Source organism: Dendropsophus ebraccatus, chromosome 2, assembly GCF_027789765.1.
Source record: "Dendropsophus ebraccatus isolate aDenEbr1 chromosome 2, aDenEbr1.pat, whole genome shotgun sequence".
Taxonomy (NCBI): domain Eukaryota; kingdom Metazoa; phylum Chordata; class Amphibia; order Anura; family Hylidae; genus Dendropsophus; species Dendropsophus ebraccatus.
The window spans coordinates 146012063-146031552 of record NC_091455.1 but is presented as its reverse complement, the minus strand read 5'-3'; the positions used below and the strand labels follow the sequence as shown (position 1 = coordinate 146031552).

Here is a 19490-nt window from a genome sequence, read left to right as displayed (position 1 = left end):
TGGTGATCATTACCGTATAACACATTTTATGTTACATCATCAGGACAAGCATACATTGTATATACAGTATGTTACCTCTATCAATGCTTTATATATTTCTAAAACAGAGATGTAGGTGTTTAAAAACTAAATAAATATCCAAATCTAAACTAGCTACAATACACAGGTTTTGTTTGAGAAACACAACATACAAGGTTAATAGTAATGTAGACCACTAATCCAAGGATTTGTCCTGTTGCCAGTAAGGATCAGGAAGAATTTTTATACTGCTCTATGGCATTCAAGCATGGTCTGTTCTTTCCTCTGAATCAACAGGGGTCTGCAAGTATAAAAAAGGTTGAACGTGATGGACGTATGTCTTTTCTTAACCCACTATGTGACCCATACCAGTAGGAGATCTGGAAACATATAATGGCCAGTGGGGAAACATGTTTTATCTAGGGAATAGTAAAAAACCTTGACCTTGGTGTCCATAGTGTCTGTTTATTGATTGAACCCTTCGTTGTTAATCTCTACATTGATGTATCGTTTGGCCTTAATTGCTTTACAGATCCTTCACTCCTACGTGATAAGATCAAAGCAGTTCGTGTTTTACAGATTCTGAAAAGAAGCTTAATCTTGTACTAACAAACATAGCAAGAGACTACAATCCATCCAAACATAGAGCCATTACCTCATAGTGGTAATAGATTACAGCTATTCATAATCCATATGGAAATGTGAACAACAAAAGTTGTTTTTCATGGCCTTGACTGAGTTTATTTATTCGTAGACTGAATGGAGACTCTGCCTAGCCCTTCCTTGTCTTTTAAACCTATGTGTGTTTATAGAGAACATAGTATTCCCAGAGTCATAAACAAGAGTGAGTCTTATTTAGACTAGGATTGTCCCAATAGTGTGGCTGTTTATTGTGATAGAGTGGGGAGGTGTCATCGTAATTTGCTTCAGGTCAGCCATGGCCAGCCCTCACAGATGTAACCTATCTTGAGAAGATAGTTTTCATAACCCATTACCAGCACTTGCATTTGCAATAAGAAACGCTGTTTGGAGAGGTACGAAGCAGACTGTGTGTTCATTTAGATAAGTGTTTTCTCCGCTCTTCTAAGAGAACTTCTAATGACTGGGGGTTCAGATTATTAACTCTTAGTTTCATCAACATCTGGTCTTTCTCAACATTGCCTTCAACTTTCGCACCTCATTTTTCACCATTTCAATGAAAGTTCAATGTTGATTCACGACAGCTTTATGAGGGCTTTTGCAGAGACTTCATGTATTACATTTAGGTAGTTGTGGAAATACTGCTACCCTTGGTAGAGGTTCAAGCTCTTCTAAATTAGTGACATTAGAAAGTTCTCATATGTTTCTCATTATCCATTCTAGACTGGTTACTTAACTTTTGTTAACATACAAGTCAATATGGAATACTTTATGATGTCATACCACACACTGTTTGAGTGTAAAATGTGATTAAACTTCAGTGCGTCTGTTTTTCAGTGGACAGAAGATTGTTGAAACGTTACTTTTTATCAGCGATCTCTTGTGCCTGATGCCCCAGTTTCTGATAAATTGTTCAAGGGCATTTTGTGTTCGTATTTAACTTTTTAGCATTCAAGTATGAAATCCCTACAGGTCCCTTATTACAAACAACTAGGTTTTATTCTGAAACACTGCAGTGTTTCATAGAAAATGTAGCTTGCAACTAAACTGGGGCACCAGGGCAGCATCAGGGGGGGTAATTTCCTTGCCCAGCCTGACTTACATGGTAGATCTCTCTGTATACACAGCTTAGTTGTTCATACTGAAGGAGCCTTTCAGAATTTTATGTCCCTGATTCAGGAACTGCATCTATGTTACTATTTTCCCTTCTAGTCACCATTGTTCAGTATATATACAGTCTTCAAAATGATGTCAATAACATGACAATGGCATTCGTTCAGGGGTAGATAAATTAGGCAGCAAATGAGTAGTCAGTTCTTGAGGGTGATGTCATGGAGTAGAAAGGGAAAATATAAGGGGAAGAAATGTCACCACAATGTATTATAGGAAAAGAAATGTTTGCAGAGGCAATGTAATACACTGGGCAATGTTCTACCAAGAAATCCTTGATCCTAACATTCATGTGGCTGTTACCTTGATGTATATCAGCTACCTAAATATTGTTACAGACCAAGTAAGCTCCTACATAGCACTTAATGGCAGAGGTCTAATTTACCAGTATAATGTGTCCTACTATACTCCAAAAATTGTTCAGGAAGATAGAAAATGTAAACAATGTATTTACAGGTACTTATAGTCCTATTTCGCAGGTCGATGGAGGCCCGTTAATAATGTAAACGAGTGCCGATCTGCTAGATCGGTGCTCTTTTACTGGGCCTATTACATGGCCCGATAATCGTTTAGTGAGGGCTGCAGGGACATCGTTACCGATGTCCTTGCAGCCCTTGTTTAAATGCTATACTTTACCTGAACATGTTGTAGGGCTCCTCCTGCGCTCATTCTTATTGTGTTTAAATAAAGACAGTCTATAGACTTTAAAAGGGTTTTTTATCGATTGTTCATTTGAGTTAACAGGGCTACAATATCAGACATAGTCTATTTAAGGTACTTCAGTAATGTAAAATCCTGGAAAGTCCCTTAAATTTATCTTACTACATGCACTCATAAAACCATGCTTTCCAAGATGACACGTCTTAGTTACTTACTTAACATTTAAATGTCATTTTTGTCATTCAAGTTGCAAATATTCACACCCAGAAATAGATAGGTCCTTGTACGTGGGTGTGAACGATTCAGGTTTCTTCATAGTCTGTACTATGCTCATCTGTTAACTATTTTATTTTCCTTAATCTAAACTCTAAATCCTCAAAATTCAATACTTTCTTAAACATTTTTGACCAATATACTGTGGAATTTTTATGTTGCTGCAGTATAAAACATTATAGTATACCGAAGCATGTTGACTGAGACTCCTAGACTGTAATCCCCTGTAATGAAACATTATGGAAATGGTACTAATGGTATTAATTATAATATATATATATATATATATATATATATATATATATATATATATATATATATATATATATATATATATATTGTTTTTATGTAAATTTAATAAACTTTATATAACTAAAACTGAGAGAATACTTTATTCATGTGCATTTTTAAGAGACAAGCTGTGTTATGGATTTGCACACAGAGCTTTGTTCTTAGAATAGACTTTCAATCTTTCTTTTTCTAACCTCAACTATTTTCCTTTAGGGAGGCAGGACACAGTGCATTAAAGAAGTCTGCCCAATTCTCTCATGCCCCCAGCATCTCAGTCACGTTCCTACTGGACAGTGTTGCCCCAAATGCATAGGTGAGTGAATACATATTTATTTATTTGTTTCTATATTCAGATGGCACTACCACCCATAGTTGGTGCGAGAATAAGCTCATCAAGAGAAATAGAAATACTATCACTGTTGGGCTTATGGAGCAGATTGACCAGTTTTCTTTTACAGAGTTATCTAAAGCATAAAGAAAAGCCCAATTTTTTATCAAAATAATAGTTTTTTTTTACCAACATAAAATATTAAAAAGATTATGCCAAGATAATAACACCTTTATATTCAAAGTGGAGTCCTAGCGATGTACCCCCTGCAGGGGAAGTTTATTATAGATGTGTCCAGCCTTACCCTTCTGGAATTTTTGTGAAGAACTTTTGTCTGAGTAATCCAAAATCATGTCTTTTGTTTGAAGCTGGTCATCTGGCGCCACTCATCTTGGGATATCCTGAACCAAGAGGAACGTTAAGGAGGGACACATCTATACATGTATGTCCTGAGTGAAAGTCCCTGTTTGTTAAAGACTCTTTAGTTTTTAGTTTTTAACATTTTGTTGACTTGCAGCAATTGGGTCCTAGATTTAAAAGGGATCATGGAACATCTGCACAGTGTTTCTATGTCCTCCCAATGTTTGCATAGGTTTCCGCCCACACTCTTAATTCACACTGACTAACTGGCCTGAGTGTACTTGACATAAGAAAATCAGATTAGGACCAACGATTACTGAATTAGGGCAGTCTCTGTATAGCATTGTGGAATGTGTGAGTCCTATATAAGCACAGGAAATAAATACCAGTACCCCTCTTTGCAATGCACAACACGATTACTAATGTCTGTACTAAAATCATTGGACATTACTATCTAGGAGTCAATGTCAACTCTAATACCAAAAAGAATAAATAATTCCCTTGTGACATCAGAGTGATATCCCTGTGTGTTTACAGTGTGTTTATGAACATTTCTCCCATGTCTGTGTGTTTGGTTTGTCATTTACAAGATGTTAAGTAATACAAATAGAGCAGAGTATTAACACATAATTGCATTCTGGAAAGTTTTAGAATTCTTTTCAAGTTAAACAAAAGAAGAGCAGTGACACTGTATTAGAGAAAACAATGGTTTTCTGGGCATATTCTATGCCTAAAATACATACTAAACCCAATCCCAAATTGACCTACATAATATACATACATTTATCATCTGGCACAGAGGGCATTACTTGGAGCAGAAGTTCAAGACGTCAATAAATCCATTTGCAAATGCTTGTTTTGTAAATAATTTATTTGCATCTTGGCCCTCTGCCCAACTCATGCCAGGGGGACGTGGCCTCTGTGTGCACCGCATTTAAAAAAATTTCAGTGGGAAAATGCCAGTGAAATCTACACCAGTCTTAATAAATAACCCCCTTCCCCTTTACATTATAGCATGTTAAATATTTTGTCTGGTAAGGAACTGTGATTGTAGACCTAGGAAAGTGTACAGTCATGGCTCCCAGGGCCTTATTAAATGGGCACATGCTCATGCCAATCAATTAAATCAGCACTCATTGTGGTGCCTGTTATATAGATCCAGTATAGTGGGGCAGGAGCACAGAAACAATTAAAGGGATATATTTACACACAATTAAAACAACGTATGTTGTTTGACACAGCATTTGTTGGCAGTGTCAAACAACAGCCGCAATTTTACATGTTCATGCGGCCAATACTGCCGTTTCGGCTGCAAGGACATCATCCTATTTCTATTTGGATTGCAGGCACTTTTGGGTGTGCCTGCAATCCAATTAATCATAGAACTCTGTGCAATGTATGGCTGTCAGAACTGTGCAGAACAGTGGAAAATCCCCATAGAAAACCTCCCCTGCTCTGGACAGTTCCTGAAACGGACAGAGGTGGCAGCAGAGAGCCTTGTGTCAGACTGGAATTAATTCACCACTTCCTGTAGAATATTCAGTTGCTGATAAGTAATTTAAATAGAAGTAATTTACAAATCTATGTAACTTTTTGGTATTAGTTGATTCGAAAAGAATACTTTTTCACTTGAGTTCCTCTTTAAATCCCTGTGATCTTAAAGGGAACCTGTCACCCCCCGTGCCGGGGTGACAGGCTCCCGACCCCCAGTTAGAGACCCCTATACTTACCTCATCCCGCCGGGTCCCGCTTCTGGATTCGGTCGGGTCCCGGAGATCTCAGCCGCTGCAGCCCGGTGCGCGCGCTGACAGATGAGTCCAACGCTCATAGAGAATGACGGAGCGCTGGACTCTCCTGTCATTCTCTATGGGTGTTGGACTCATCTCTCAGCGCGCGCGCCGGGCTGCAGCGGCTGAGATCTCCGGGACCCGACCGAATCCAGAAGCGGGACCCGGCGGGATGAGGTAAGTATAGGGGTCTCTAACGGGGGGTCGGGAGCCTGTCACCCCGGTACGGGGGGTGACAGGTTCCCTTTAAACTATTTGAAACACTTTCATTTGTCTCACATACAAGATGTGGGGCTGTTATTAGTTCTTTGAATTACTTCACCAAACAGTAAGGGCAAGTGCTCTACACATAACCTCAGAGTTGTACAGAGCTGCAGTTCTATTGTACCAATGACACCAATTTCATAGAGAAGAACATCAAGCTTTTTTCTACTTCCTACTAGAATCTGAGTGGAAGAAAGTATGGCATGTGTTTTTATTACTAAACAGCAATGAGCTATGTTTCCACTATGTTTTTTCCTCTCTATTTTTGAAAAGAAAAAATGATGTCTGTCATTTTGAGGTCAAAATGACGTCCGACAATTTGCTGTTTGGCTGCCTGTCAGTGTAATGACAGCTGTTGGTACATTATTCTAGCTTAGGTGGACTAATTGCCCTTTGGGTGCCCATTGAATTTAATAGTAAAAATGGTTAAAAGATGATTGTGTGTGAGCAACTAAAAAATAACATCCAATGTTTGTGAAAGAAGTTCTAAAATAATTGTCATGATCATTATTTTGATATCCGTGCAGACAACATCCGTCATTTTATGCACTGTGTGCATTGGACGTCCATCATTCCGAAGACTTCGATGCATTGCATTGAGGTCAATTAAAATAACAGATGCCTTTTTAGGCTATGTTCACACTACGTCTGGGAACACTGGGAACACTGGGAACACTGCCCTATCTGCTATGGGATCCCAGCCGGAGCGTATACACATCGTATAACCTCCGGCGGGCATGCCAAGCGGCCCCCCCGCATGTTTTCTGCGGCCGCAATTCAGTGAATTGCAGCCGCAGAAAGCTCTGTCAGTTCACACAATGAAGTGAGCAGCTCCGGACGCTTGCTTCATTGTGTGCTGTGGAGTGCACTGATGCGGGCGCGCGCTGATGCACCCGTCACGGGTCACGGAGCGGCCGGTCTCTTACAGAGTGTGAACATAGCCTTAAATAGCAAAAGCGGACCTTTTCTGTATTTTTTTTTACACAGTGTGAACATAGCCCAAGAAAGTACTCTGTGTTATCTTGTTTCATACGATAAAATCTCATGATACGCTTTAAGGCTGGGTTCACACTACATAAAATACACGGCTGTATTTTATAACAACGGCCGTAGTTGCACAAATAACGTCCGTTATTTGCACAACTACGGCCATTGTTATGAAATACGGCCGTTTTTTTTTACGTAGTGTGAACATAGCCTAATGTTGCAAAAAACAATAGTATTTACATTATATATACATTAAAAGCTTGTAATATGGTGTATTAGCTGTAGACACCCACAATCTGCCAGATACTATGAGAAAGGAAATACAAAGCAAAACTGGCATTACTTTATTTTTTACCCATTTTTGCATACTGTGGTCAAATGTCCCAAGCCTGTTGGCCTGGAGGAAGGCTATAAAAGCTGCCTTTCATGATAAATGAAGCTAACCAGTAAAACCAACCACTTACATTTTGCATTACATTCCTAATGGCCAGAATTGTGTTTGCTGCTGGGGTAAACAACAGGGATCCATTACACATTTTGTTTGATGGATTTGTCTCCGGTAACATAGGTCTCTGTGTAGTTGACTTTGAACGGCACTGAATAATAGCCCTCTCTCATGCACATGTGTAATAATAATTCATATGATTTATGGTTATGGCTTGATTTTCATGTGGATTGTTTTAAATATGGGTGCAAGAATCCTAACAAAGATATATATTATAGCCTCTAAGTTGTAGGAGAGTGGCTGGGTGGTTGATTCCCATGTGCTGGAGCTGTTTTTAAAATAGGTGTTGGTTGATTTTTCTTCTACTGTAGTTTCTTTTCCACTTTCCGAGTATATAATGTGGCATTCAGTCAAACAATAGAAAACTTGAAGATTTTTTCAATATTTACTCTTCTTTTTAGCCAGACTTGAATAAGAATTAGCTTAATGTGCTTACTTTTTAGGGGGTGGGGGTGAATGCAAACAAAAAGTTGTTTCAGAATAAGACATTGCTGAAGGTAAAACATTTGGCTTGTAATTGGTTGCAGCTGTTACTGTAACCCAGCATCTAGACTAGATGAAAAGATCCTGATGTGCCTATCTGTATACCAGGTCCAAGCTTAGACCTCCACCAGATTTTTTTGTTGCAGTCTTGCCTAGGGGTGGCCAAATAATAGTGTCCAGTTTTCATTCTGATGTAAACAACAGCAATAATGTAATGATAATCATGTAAGAGAATCAACATCTGATGTGGCATCTGACCATCACATATGTACAGTTCTGTCTCAAACCCTTTTGATCAGACGTAATCAGGGGGTCAGTGTTAGAATGCTGTGGTTTGGGTGGTATCTCCATTGTCAGCAGGAAGAGATGTTGATTGCACTATTGATTCATAAAGGGGAGCGATTATTCTTCTCACCAGTTCCTGTGATTACCTAGGGCGGCTTTGGCCTTGCAGTACCCCATTGATTGTATTTGCAGATCGTTGTATCTATCTGTAATGTATACCTTAGGAAACCTTTTTTTGTGGTTTGGTCATCTGCCCTATATTTTCCAATAGGTATTGTTGATATGATATCTATTACTTTACAGTTTCCAACATGGATCTTGTTGATTGCATCTTTTGAGCTGACCTCAAAATCCATAATTGATCATTTGCAAGTCTTTCGGTATAAACATTTGTTGATCACAGTGTACATTACCAATGCAACTACAATCTTATTTACGACCTTAAATCCAATCGTATTAACAACTTTTCTTGGCTATTTATCGTTTCGTCTAAATGTCTATCGTTTAAAATAAAAATTGCTTGTCTTTAGCTAAACAAGCTCTTAAGCAATTTATCTGTACATGTAATAGGACCCTTAGCTGTTAGGAAAGAAGACACATGGTACCTTTCATATATCCAGCTGTGATTCCAAAATTTTATTCTCTGGTACAAAGAGTTAAACAGGCTTTTTTAAACTTCAGAAAAGCTGCATTGGGCTCAAGGAGGCATTCCAGATTGCTGCACTTCCGGAGCTTTGGAAAACATATTTGACTCTTTGTACTATAGAAGATTTTCTCTTTACTATGTTATAGAAGCACAACTGGATATATGAAAGGCACATGTGCCTCCTCGGGATAGATTCCCTTTGATGATTCTTGACCATTTTATATACATTTTTTTTTACACACTTTTGCACCTGAACCTTGAATTAATGTACCTTTGATACAATCATGATGGATTTAGGTTATTAGATAAATAAAAAATGTTTAGTTATTCTAACTTAAGCTACACAGCCTGAGGCCCTGTTCACACAATATCAAAAAAAGAGGAAAGGCTCCCGCCTTTTCTATTTAAAATACGTCTTTTTTCCCCCCGCAATTTAACTGACTTCAATGCAATGCACTGAAGTCAATGGAATGACAGATGTCCAATGCACACAATGTATTTAAAAACGGATGTTGCCTGCAAAAATAATGATCATGTGAATTATTTTCAGACGTCTTTTGCAAACAACGGATGTTATTTTTAATTGCTCACGCACAGTTTTTCTTTTTTCACCATCCTTTCACTGTTTTTATTAATCAATTCAATGGACTTTTCAATTAAAGACAATGTCCAGCATTTAATCTATTGACTTTAATGCATTGCATTGAAGTCGATTAAATCGAAGGTCTTTTTGAATAGCAAAAACAGACGCCTTTTCTGTTTTTTTTTTGTTTTTTTTTAAGTAGTGTGAACATAGCTCAAGGATGTGGCAGATTTTTTCAGTGGCTCAGGCTGGTTGAAAATATGGTAAATCTTTGAAACTATCTAGGCTAAGTTTTAGATCACATTTAATTTGACTTATGTATGTATGTTAGCTGTTTCCCCTATTTACTAAAGCCACCCTACGCTTCTTTTGTTGAGCAACCCACAATTACATTTCTTTGTCCAATAATACTTGCACCATTATTGCACAAACTGTTCAAAATTTCTGGAATCCCCACTTTTATCTATTGTCCACTATATACACATCTAGACATTTAATTTGATCCACGTCTTAAATACCTTGGAGACTTCATATGGATATATTATTTTTTGCCAGCCTATCAGATTATGGCATTGTTGATGTGATTTATGATAGGGGATCAACTATGTTGTATATCTGAAAAAATTGTCAGTTGTGTATATAATCCCCAAAGAGATAACTATGTACAGCTGTGCAAGAGAGAAGCAAGTCTACCAGGTGTCCAGTTTTTGTAGCACATCTTTTATTGTGTCCAGTTGACTGAAAAACAAGCACAACTACCTCTTCCTATGCTCCACCTTTGAAATCATCAGTATGTTATATATGACAGCTGTAATGGGTAAAAATAAAAAGTTAATGATCCATGATACCTCAGCAGACTACAACGGAAGGAGTACAGAGGTGTCCAGCAGTGAGCCTTCCCCAACTGTGTTCACTTGCAGGACTGTAGTAAACAGCATCCATTTTTTGCTTTGTTAGTCTGTGCAGTTGGTTCTATGGTGCATGTAAAAACTCAATGTGGTCTCCTGTTTGCATTTTTTAAAGTCAGTAGACCCATAAAAATTAGTACTGCACTGGGTTCTGAATGCATGCCTCATGAATTCCCATTCACACAATAGGAACATCTGGCTACTGCATTTGTAAAAAAAAAATGCCTTTACAAAATTTAAACATATTTACTATACAAGGCAGTAGGGATGAGCGAACCGAAAACAAACCTTGCTATAATGGCTGAATAATTGCAATAGTTGGAGTCTGATAGGGTATACTATAGTTTTGTTTAGTTGCTATTACAATGAAAAAAGTGGAAAAAATCAAAGTGCAAAAATAGTGAACAAAAATTAGCCAAGGTGTAAGTGATTTCACGGGACATAAGGCATAAAGTTCCTTGGACCCAGCAGGGTAGAAATAGACATTAACCCGGGTCAGTATGGTTGAGAACAGACAATTGACGGAGGAGGATGTTTAGCCTTGAAGAGTGGTGGTCTAGGAATCCTCTCTGATGATGTTGTTTAGCGCACTTTCCAGAACACGGACGAGTGGGATGATGTCGGTACAAGGTGTATGACTCAGCCCTCCCTGCTGCACTGCAGAGACAATGTTCCTCCCTTTGTGGGCTACAACACTTCCCACCGTTAGTTTACCTGGGGTCAGCCATTCATATATCTCCTCCCTGATGGATGGTCCGGAGGAGCTCCTGCCCATTTTGGCTCAGTTCACCCAGGCTCATAAAATGGAGGACAGCCTGAGAGGGCAGGCCTGACATTGTTGGTAAGACACCGGGGCACGTTGGACTGAAGTCATAGCGGCGGATGGTTGCAAGGTGGTGGAGGCAGAACTGGCCCCCTAAAGCACTGGGGAGGTGACAGTGGCAAGAATGGGCTAACTTTCTGATGGTCTTCTGGAAGGATGTTGACCCAATGGGCAGTAACAGAAATGTACTGCCCTTGCCCATAATTACAATAAAAAGGACCAGACGCAATAAAAAGGACCAGACATCAACACTGGGGTGCACGGTCTTGGACACCAAGAATCCCAATGAATTGCCAACATTTTTCTTCACAACTGTGCAGTGATGGGACAGCCAATGGGACTTTTTTTTTTCTGGGACAGTGATGGGACTTTTTTTGGACAGTTTTTTTTTTTTTTTACTTTTTTGGTTGTGGCTAAACAGGGTTCTCCTATTAATTTTTTGAAGCTTTATTGTAAAGATATAAACTGAGATTTTCACTTGATAAAGTAGATCAGCTTAAACACTGAAGTTGCTTTCATTTGTCTTGGTTGATACTCACAGACAGCTGTCACATTACATTTTTGATTAGGCAGCACCCAGGTAAATTTGGGGAGACTAAGATCTCACCCTAACAGGGGTGACGTCACACATCTTGATATTTACAGAAAACCAGGATACAAGGGATTAGAGGAGTAAGAATCCCTTGTATCCTGGTCTATTCTGTGATTTTATTTGTTGTTGTTTTAACTAGATTAGTTACGAACTTTCTTAAAGTTCGTAACAAATCTCGTTCATTATGGTTCGGTTAGCTCATCCCTACAAGGCAGTATTATGGCTACATACTATACAAGGTATACGAGTTTTACATAGGCATAATATGGCACCTATAGGTGTCTACATGGGCCATTCTGTATGTCTGTATGGCTCATAAAGAAGCAAAAAGAGGTTATTTGAGTAGGAATATTTCTAATATATTGCCACATACATAGCACAGAACTTTGGGAACTGCATATATATGCTGCTATGCTAGGCACTTTTATTCCTGTAACTGAACACACACTTAATGGGGAAAAAAAAAACACCAAACCAGAGTCAAGAAGACAACATTTTTAATGAAAACACTTGTAACACCTGCCGCCTTATCACTTTTGGGATCCATCCTCTAAACACAGACTGGAAAAGGGCCTGATAATGATAGTGTAAGTTGAGCATAAACAGTACAAAAATTGACATACCAAAGAATTGTAAAAAAAAATAAAAAAAAAATGCCTTTGAAGATTCATATGAGACACATTTTTTTTATGATTTTAGAAATGCATTTTTGATATGGTTACATCTATTTGCTTTGTAATTTGTAATTTTATATATTTTATTGCTTCATTTAAGGCCAAAGAAAAGTGTTTGACCTGCCTTCTGGCAGTTGCCTTTTTCGAAGTGATGTCTACGACAATCATTCCAGCTTTATGTATGACAGCTGCATGACATGCACCTGCAGGGTAAGTAATGCACCTGCAGCCAAATATGAGCTTTCATTTTGGATGCCTTTCCATGTATGTGTCACTTATCCAGATCTAGCTAAAGCCAAAAATATTGGAAACTGAGTGGAACTGAAGGATCTAGTGACATGTTGTTTTTATCATTTATATAAAAAAAAATTAAAAAGAAAGGATTTTTTTTCAACATAATATACTATTTCAATTATACAGTAAAATTCCTTAATCTCTAATCAAATAATTTAAAACTTTTTTTTACAGCAAAGACCTGTAATGTAATGCTGGAATTCACAGGAGCTAGAACACAAAACTGAGCTGTAATATTAAAGGGAACCAATCAGATTGTGCTGATATGGTTCCCAGCAGCAGAGTATAGATGTACTGTACAGCTCGTGGAACATACCAGCTGCAGCAGTTGCATTATAAAGGGAAAAAAGATGTTTTATTATGCCAGGGCGAGCCCGGGAAAGGGGCGACAACTAGTCATCTGGGTGGAGAGCCGTCTGTGACTAGTTACGGCTCTCTGCCTGTCAGCGTGCAGTGCGGGGATAATTGACAGGCAAGAGAGCCGTGACTAGTCAAGGGCGGCTTCCCACGCAGAGGACTAGTTGCCACCCCTTTTCTGGCCTCACCTGGCTTAATAAACATCTTTTACCCCTTTCTATAGCTATTGCTGCAGCTGTGGCTGGTATGCTCCGCGAGCTACACGGTAGATCTATACTGTACTGTTGGGAAGCATATCAGCATAATCTTGCTGATTGTTTCCCATTGAGCAGTTGGAAAGTCATTTTGATAAAGAGCTCATGCATACTACTATGTACTATATTGTACTATATGTACTACTATGTACTATATTCCGGCTGCATCTTTATTGGCATACTATTTTACTGCTCCTCTAAGGAGTCAAATGAGTTAGCACACCTCGACTTCTTACATCCTTATAGATCCAATGGTCCTAGATAAACCACAACAGTACAGAGCCTAGGATCTTCAAAGGGGTTATCCATTGCTAAAAAAAACACGGCCACTGTTTTCTAGAGAGAGCACCACTCTTGTCTCCAGTTCAGGTGTGGTTTGCAATTAATCTCCATTCAAATCAATTGAACTAAGTTGCAAAACCCCACCCAAACTGGAGACAAGATAGGTGCTGTCTCTGGAAGAACTCAGACCTATTAGTAAACTGATTTCTTCTTTATTACAAACATCGACACAGGATGAAGATAAAAACAGAACCTTTGGTCATTTTGTATGTCGTTACACATGTCAGTGATATATCCGGCTCCACCACCACTGCCTGGTTTCGGGTCACTATCTCTCTGCCAAAACATCTGGTGATGTGCCGTCCCCTCCCGAAAGGAAGCTCAGCATAGACCGTATAAAGTTTATGTCGAGCTTCGATTTCTAAAGAGAGCCGCGTGTCACCGAATACTTTAAAATCGGTGAAAATGGCGGAGAGCAGGCAGCCTGCAACCCGACAGCTATGGAAGAGTGGAACAGGTAAGTACAACTCACTGACATGAAGCCTGCAGCCCTGGCAGCATAGCAGAATATAATTTTATTTGGAACAAACCCTTAAAAGGCTAGGGCTACACGACACATGTCACATGACCAAAGATTGCATTGCCACCATTGCCATCATTAAAGTTATTACGGCCACATTGTGGCATCTAAATTGCTGCAGTTTCAACCATAAATGCATCCTGGATTTATTTCTACTGAATGTCAGGTTGTGGTTGCAGCGCTTGGGTGTTGCAAGGTGACCACATCGGCTTTCATTAGTTCTGATCCAGTGACTTGTAGGCATTGTGATATGGCAGTCTTTGGCTGTGGAATCTGTGTTGTGTCCAAACCTGCCATGTAGCCCTAGCCTAAATATGCAAAGCACATTGTTCTCCATTCCCTGTTATGATGCTAACTAATGCGCTTTGTCAGTGGATATATGTCATTCACATGGCTGGGGTAGGAGCATCCATAATTGCAGCCTTGGTAATTCCAGATTAATCAAATCAGAGCAGGAGTTGGTACAGTAGCTTAATAATCAATATACTGTATTTCTCTTGACTTCTGTTAATGGCTTCTGGTGTCAACTTTTCCATTTTCCAATTGAAAATTGAACCTATAAGAAAATCCTTTTCATCCCTTACTGCAAATGAACCACCTAATGAAAATATATTTCCTTACATGACATGGTTGGCGCCAGGGTGTATTTTCTTCATATGCAAATAGGGACGCTTTATACACTGAAGGCGGGCCTAGTGCCCTCCAGTACACCAATATCCTCTCCCCTTGGTGATGTAGCCATACTTGATTCTAAAGCAGATGTGTCACCTGGGACAAGGGATATCAGTACATTTAGGGTGCTGGGCCTGCCTGCAGTGGCCTTATTTGCATATGAAGAAACCAGCACAAAGGGTGGGAACAAGGCAGTGGGTTAAAAAATAGACCGTGCCACCAGGATCAGGTGATATAAAAACATTCATTAGCCTTAGAGGTAATATTTTTTTCTATATTATAATTTTATAAATAGTGTACCAACATTCAAAAGGTATACTTGAATAGACCCTAAGCTCCATATGGTATTCTCTATTAATATCATACTCACAGAGGGATAGAACAGACCAATACAGGAAATGATCTTATGGGAATCAGCTGGAGCTTTCAACAGCATGTGCTCCCAGTCAAGTATCAAACTACAGGAATAAAATCAGTTCATCCCCAGCAGGCTTGTGTCATTGTGTAACCCAAATTATGACTTATGAATACAGCCTTTTTTCAGCTTGCTTAAAGCAGAAGTAACAGATTATCCTATTAAAGCCTGTGGTGTATTCTCACTGCTAATTAGCCGCTATAATTTATACAGGATATGAGTAAGAAGATTTACTCTTGTGGGAACTAGGAAGCTGTCCACTTGTATGATGCTGAATATGCTAGACAAACTGAGTTGCCTTTAACAGGGACAGTGTCATGCATTAGGAGGTAAACTAAAGTCATCAGAACGTCACATTAAAGGCTCATCTCCTGATAAACTTGTGCAGGAAGACTTTAGTGCCTGGGATTGAAAAAGGCATGCCTCCATTTATCCAGAGATGGCATTATTCCTCTTAATCCCTATGTAATTAAAATAGCTGTACTGATACACCAACACAGCCAAGTACAGAGGCGAGGCACTGTTTTTTTTTTTTTTTTTTTTTTTTTTTTTTTTTTTGGGGGGGGGGGAGAAAAAGCAGTACAGTTTTTCTAATGGTGGACAACCCCTTTTAAAGACAAAAAGATCCCATGTCAGAGATGTTTGCAAAGAGGTCCTCTAAACCAACTGACTACTATTTTAAAATTATTTTTTTCTAAATTGCTATTTGTTATTTTATTTAGGACTCTACTGTAGTCTGTAAAAAGAAGTGTTCTCCTGCAGGAACATGTAAAAATGGACAGGAACATTGCTGTGAAGAGTGTGTCTCTTATGTGCCTGCTGAAGAAGTCAAGGTCTGCAAGTCAGGAACCAAAATATTCAGGGTAAAGATTTTATATTTTTAACATAACTTCGCTATACAACTATATATTTTAGTCTATCTATCTATCTATCTATCTATCTATCTATCTATCTATCTATCTATCTATCTATTCTATTCTGTGAGAGAATTGAAACGTTGCATCCTTCTTTCTACACTTTTTTGCAATAAATTGCACAACTTTCATCTGAAGCTGGTGTGCTGTTGACTTTTCGTTGCTTTGTGTATGGATCCCCTGCCAAGGGCCTGGCCTTCTCTAGCACCTGCTCCACCTGTTTGGAAGTGCGGCTCCTCCTTGATCGATCTATCTATCTATCTATCTATCTATCTAGAAATAGGAAAAAAGCCGCACATCCAAGAAGTCATGAAGCAGGTGCTGTACAGAGTCAGTCCCCTGGCTTGGGGATCCCCAAAAGTATGCAAAAATGTTCCGCAGCACACCAGCATAAGAGTGAAGGGTGATTAACCTTCACTCTTATGCTGGTGTGCTGCGGAACATTTTTGCATATCTATCTATCTATCTATCTATCTATCTATCTATCTATCTATCTAAATCAGAAGAATACCGCAGCACTCGTGGGATAGAATTCAACACAACGTGTTTATTTCCCCAAACCGCGACGTTTCGCTCTCCACACTGAGAGCTTTTTCAAGCAGTGGTGAAAACCACTTGAAAAAGCTCTCAGTGTGGAGAGCGAAACGTCGCGGTTTGGGGAAATAAACACGTTGTGTTGAATTCTATCCCATGAGTGCTGCAGTATTCTTCTGATTTATATTACTTATACCGGGTGGTCACTGGTATATACCGCCTGGCACCACATTCATCGCTACACGAGTGCTGCATTCATTCTGAATTTCTTATCTATCTATCTGTCTGTCTGTCTGTCTGTCTGTCTATCTATCTATCTTCTATTTATCTTCTTTTAACAACACATATGATGGTCAGCAATGTATGGCTTAGAATGAATAGTGGTATATCCAATTTAAAATTTAAATAATGTGTCCCATTCTGACTCAAACAGTATTCCCATTCTAACTCAAACTTTTCTGTTTAAATTTTGATCTGTTAAATTTTTGATCTCCCTCTGCCTGGGGCAGAGGGAGAGGTGGGGGCAGATGGAGAGGTGGGGTGGGGGCTGGGGCAGAGGGAGAGCTGGGGTGGGTGCAGAGGGAGAGCTGGGGTGGGGGCAGAGGGAGAGGTGGGTGCAGAGGGAGAGCTGGGGTGGGTGCAGAGGGAGAGCTGGGGTGGGGGCAGAGGGAGAGGTGGGGTGGGGGCTGGGGCAGAGGGAGAGCTGGGGTGGGGGTGGGTGCAGAGGGAGAGGTGGGGGCTGGGGCAGAGGGAGAGCTGGGGTGGGGGCTGGGGCAGAGGGAGAGCTGGGGTGGGTGCAGAGGGAGAGCTGGGGTGGGTGCAGAGGGAGAGCTGGGGTGGGGGTGGGGCAGAGGGAGAGCTGGGGTGGGTGCAGAGGGAGAGCTGGGGTGGGTGCAGAGGGAGAACTGGGGTGGGGGGGTGCAGAGGGAGAGCTGAGGTGGGGGCTGGGGCAGAGAGAGAGGTGGGGTGGGGGCTGGGGCAGAGGGAGAGCTGGGGTGGGTGCAGAGGGAGAGCTGGGGTGGGGGTGGGTGCAGAGGGACAGGTGGGGGCTGGGGTAGAGGGAGAGCTGGGGTGGGGGTGGGTGCAGAGGGAGAGCTGGGGTGAGTGCAGAGGGAGAGCTGGGGTGGGTGCAGAGGGAGAGCTGGGGTGGGGGTGAGTGCAGAGGGAGAGGTGGGGCTGAGGCAGAGGGAGAGCTGGGTTGGGGGCTGGGGCAGAGGGAGAGCTGGGGTGGGTGCAGAGGGAGAGCTGGGGTGGGGGTGGGTGCAGAGGGAGAGGTGGGGGCTGGGGCAGAGGGAGAGCTGGGGTGGGGGCTGGGGCAGAAAGAGAGCTGGGGCAGAGGGAGAGCTGGGGTGGGGGCAGAAGGAGAGCTGGGGTGGTGGTGGGGCAGAGGGAGAGCTGGGTGGGTGCAGAGGGAGAGCTGGGGTGGGGGTGGGTGCAGAGGGAGAGCTGGGGTGGGGCATAGGGAGAGGTGGGGTGGGGGCTGGGGCAGAGGGAGAGCTGGGGTGGGTGCAGAGGGAGAGCTGGGGTGGGGGTGGGTGCAGAGGGAGGGGTGGGGGCTGGGGCAGAGGGAGAGGTGGGGGCAGATGGAGAGGTGGGGTGGGGGCTGGGGCAGAGGGAGAGCTGGGGTGGGTGCAGAGGGAGAGCTGGGGTGGGGGCAGAGGGAGAGGTGGGTGCAGAGGGAGAGCTGGGGTGGGTGCAGAGGGAGAGCTGGGGTGGGGGCAGAGGGAGAGGTGGGGTGGGGGCTGGGGCAGAGGGAGATCTGGGGTGGGGGTGGGTGCAGAGGGAGAGGTGGGGGCTGGGGCAGAGGGAGAGCTGGGGTGGGGGCTGGGGCAGAGGGAGAGCTGGGGTGGGTGCAGAGGGAGAGCTGGGGTGGGGGTGGGGCAGAGGGAGAGCTGGGGTGGGTGCAGAGGGAGAGCTGGGGTGGGTGCAGAGGGAGAACTGGGGTGGGGGTGGGGCAGAGGGAGAGCTGGGGTGGGTGCAGAGGGAGAGCTGGGATGGGGGGGTGCAGAGGGAGAGCTGAGGTGGGGGCTGGGGCAGAGAGAGAGGTGGGGTGGGGGCTGGGGCAGAGGGAGAGCTGGGGTGGGTGCAGAGGGAGAGCTGGGGTGGGGGTGGGTGCAGAGGGACAGGTGGGGGCTGGGGTAGAGGGAGAGCTGGGGTGGGGGTGGGTGCAGAGGGAGAGCTGGGGTGGGGGCTGGAGCAGAGGGAGAGCTGGGGGGGTGACTGGGGCAGAGGGAGAGCTGGGAAGGAGACTGGAGCAGGCTGGGCAGAGGGACCGGCCCGGGCACACACCTGGCATCTCCTCCATGAGAACACAGGCTCCCCTCCTGGTTTGGTGCATGTGCACTGGAGGTCCTTGGTGTCCGGAGGAGGTAGCCGCTAAAGGAGCTACATTCGGTGCTGGAGTTGCAGTTGCTGGAGATGTACAGCAGGATAGAGGGGTGCAGTGCAGACCACCGATCCCGCTGTACATCTCCATCAACTGCAACTCCAGCACCGAACGTAGCTCCTTCAGCGGCTGCCGCCTCCTCCGGACACCTGGGACCTCCGGTACACGAGATCAGGAGGGGAGCCGTTGTACCAGGCTGAAGGCAGACTGTTATGGAGGAAAGCTGCTGGTCGGGTGAGGTGACGTGTAATGCGCGGGAGGGACGGCTGCACGCGCGATTGCGATGTCACACTGCGGGCTGTCCCACTCGCGGGGGGGGGGGGGGAATACTATTAGCACCCACCATGGAAGTTTTACCTTGGGGGCCCGGGCCCCCGGCCCCCCGGGCCCCATAGCAGCGGCGTACCCTGCCCCCATTGTAGCTACGCCAGTGCTATTGTGGTAAAACAACAGTAAAAGTATATTTTTTAAACCTATATAATAGTATTTAGAGACATAAAGATTATGATTGTCTTCCATGATTACA

General features: G+C 42.5%; 1 protein-coding gene across 1 annotated transcript in view; it reads left to right on the top strand.

Annotated features, from left to right (window-relative positions):
• The window catches only part of BMPER (BMP binding endothelial regulator), a 206300-nt gene that overhangs the window by 98502 nt on the left and 88308 nt on the right, over positions 1 to 19490 (top strand). Inside the window, exons 7-9 of the mRNA XM_069958442.1 lie at positions 3265 to 3364; positions 12377 to 12486; positions 15853 to 15993. Coding sequence (XP_069814543.1) covers positions 3265 to 3364; positions 12377 to 12486; positions 15853 to 15993 — 351 coding nt within the window. The remainder of the gene's footprint in view (positions 1 to 3264; positions 3365 to 12376; positions 12487 to 15852; positions 15994 to 19490) is intronic.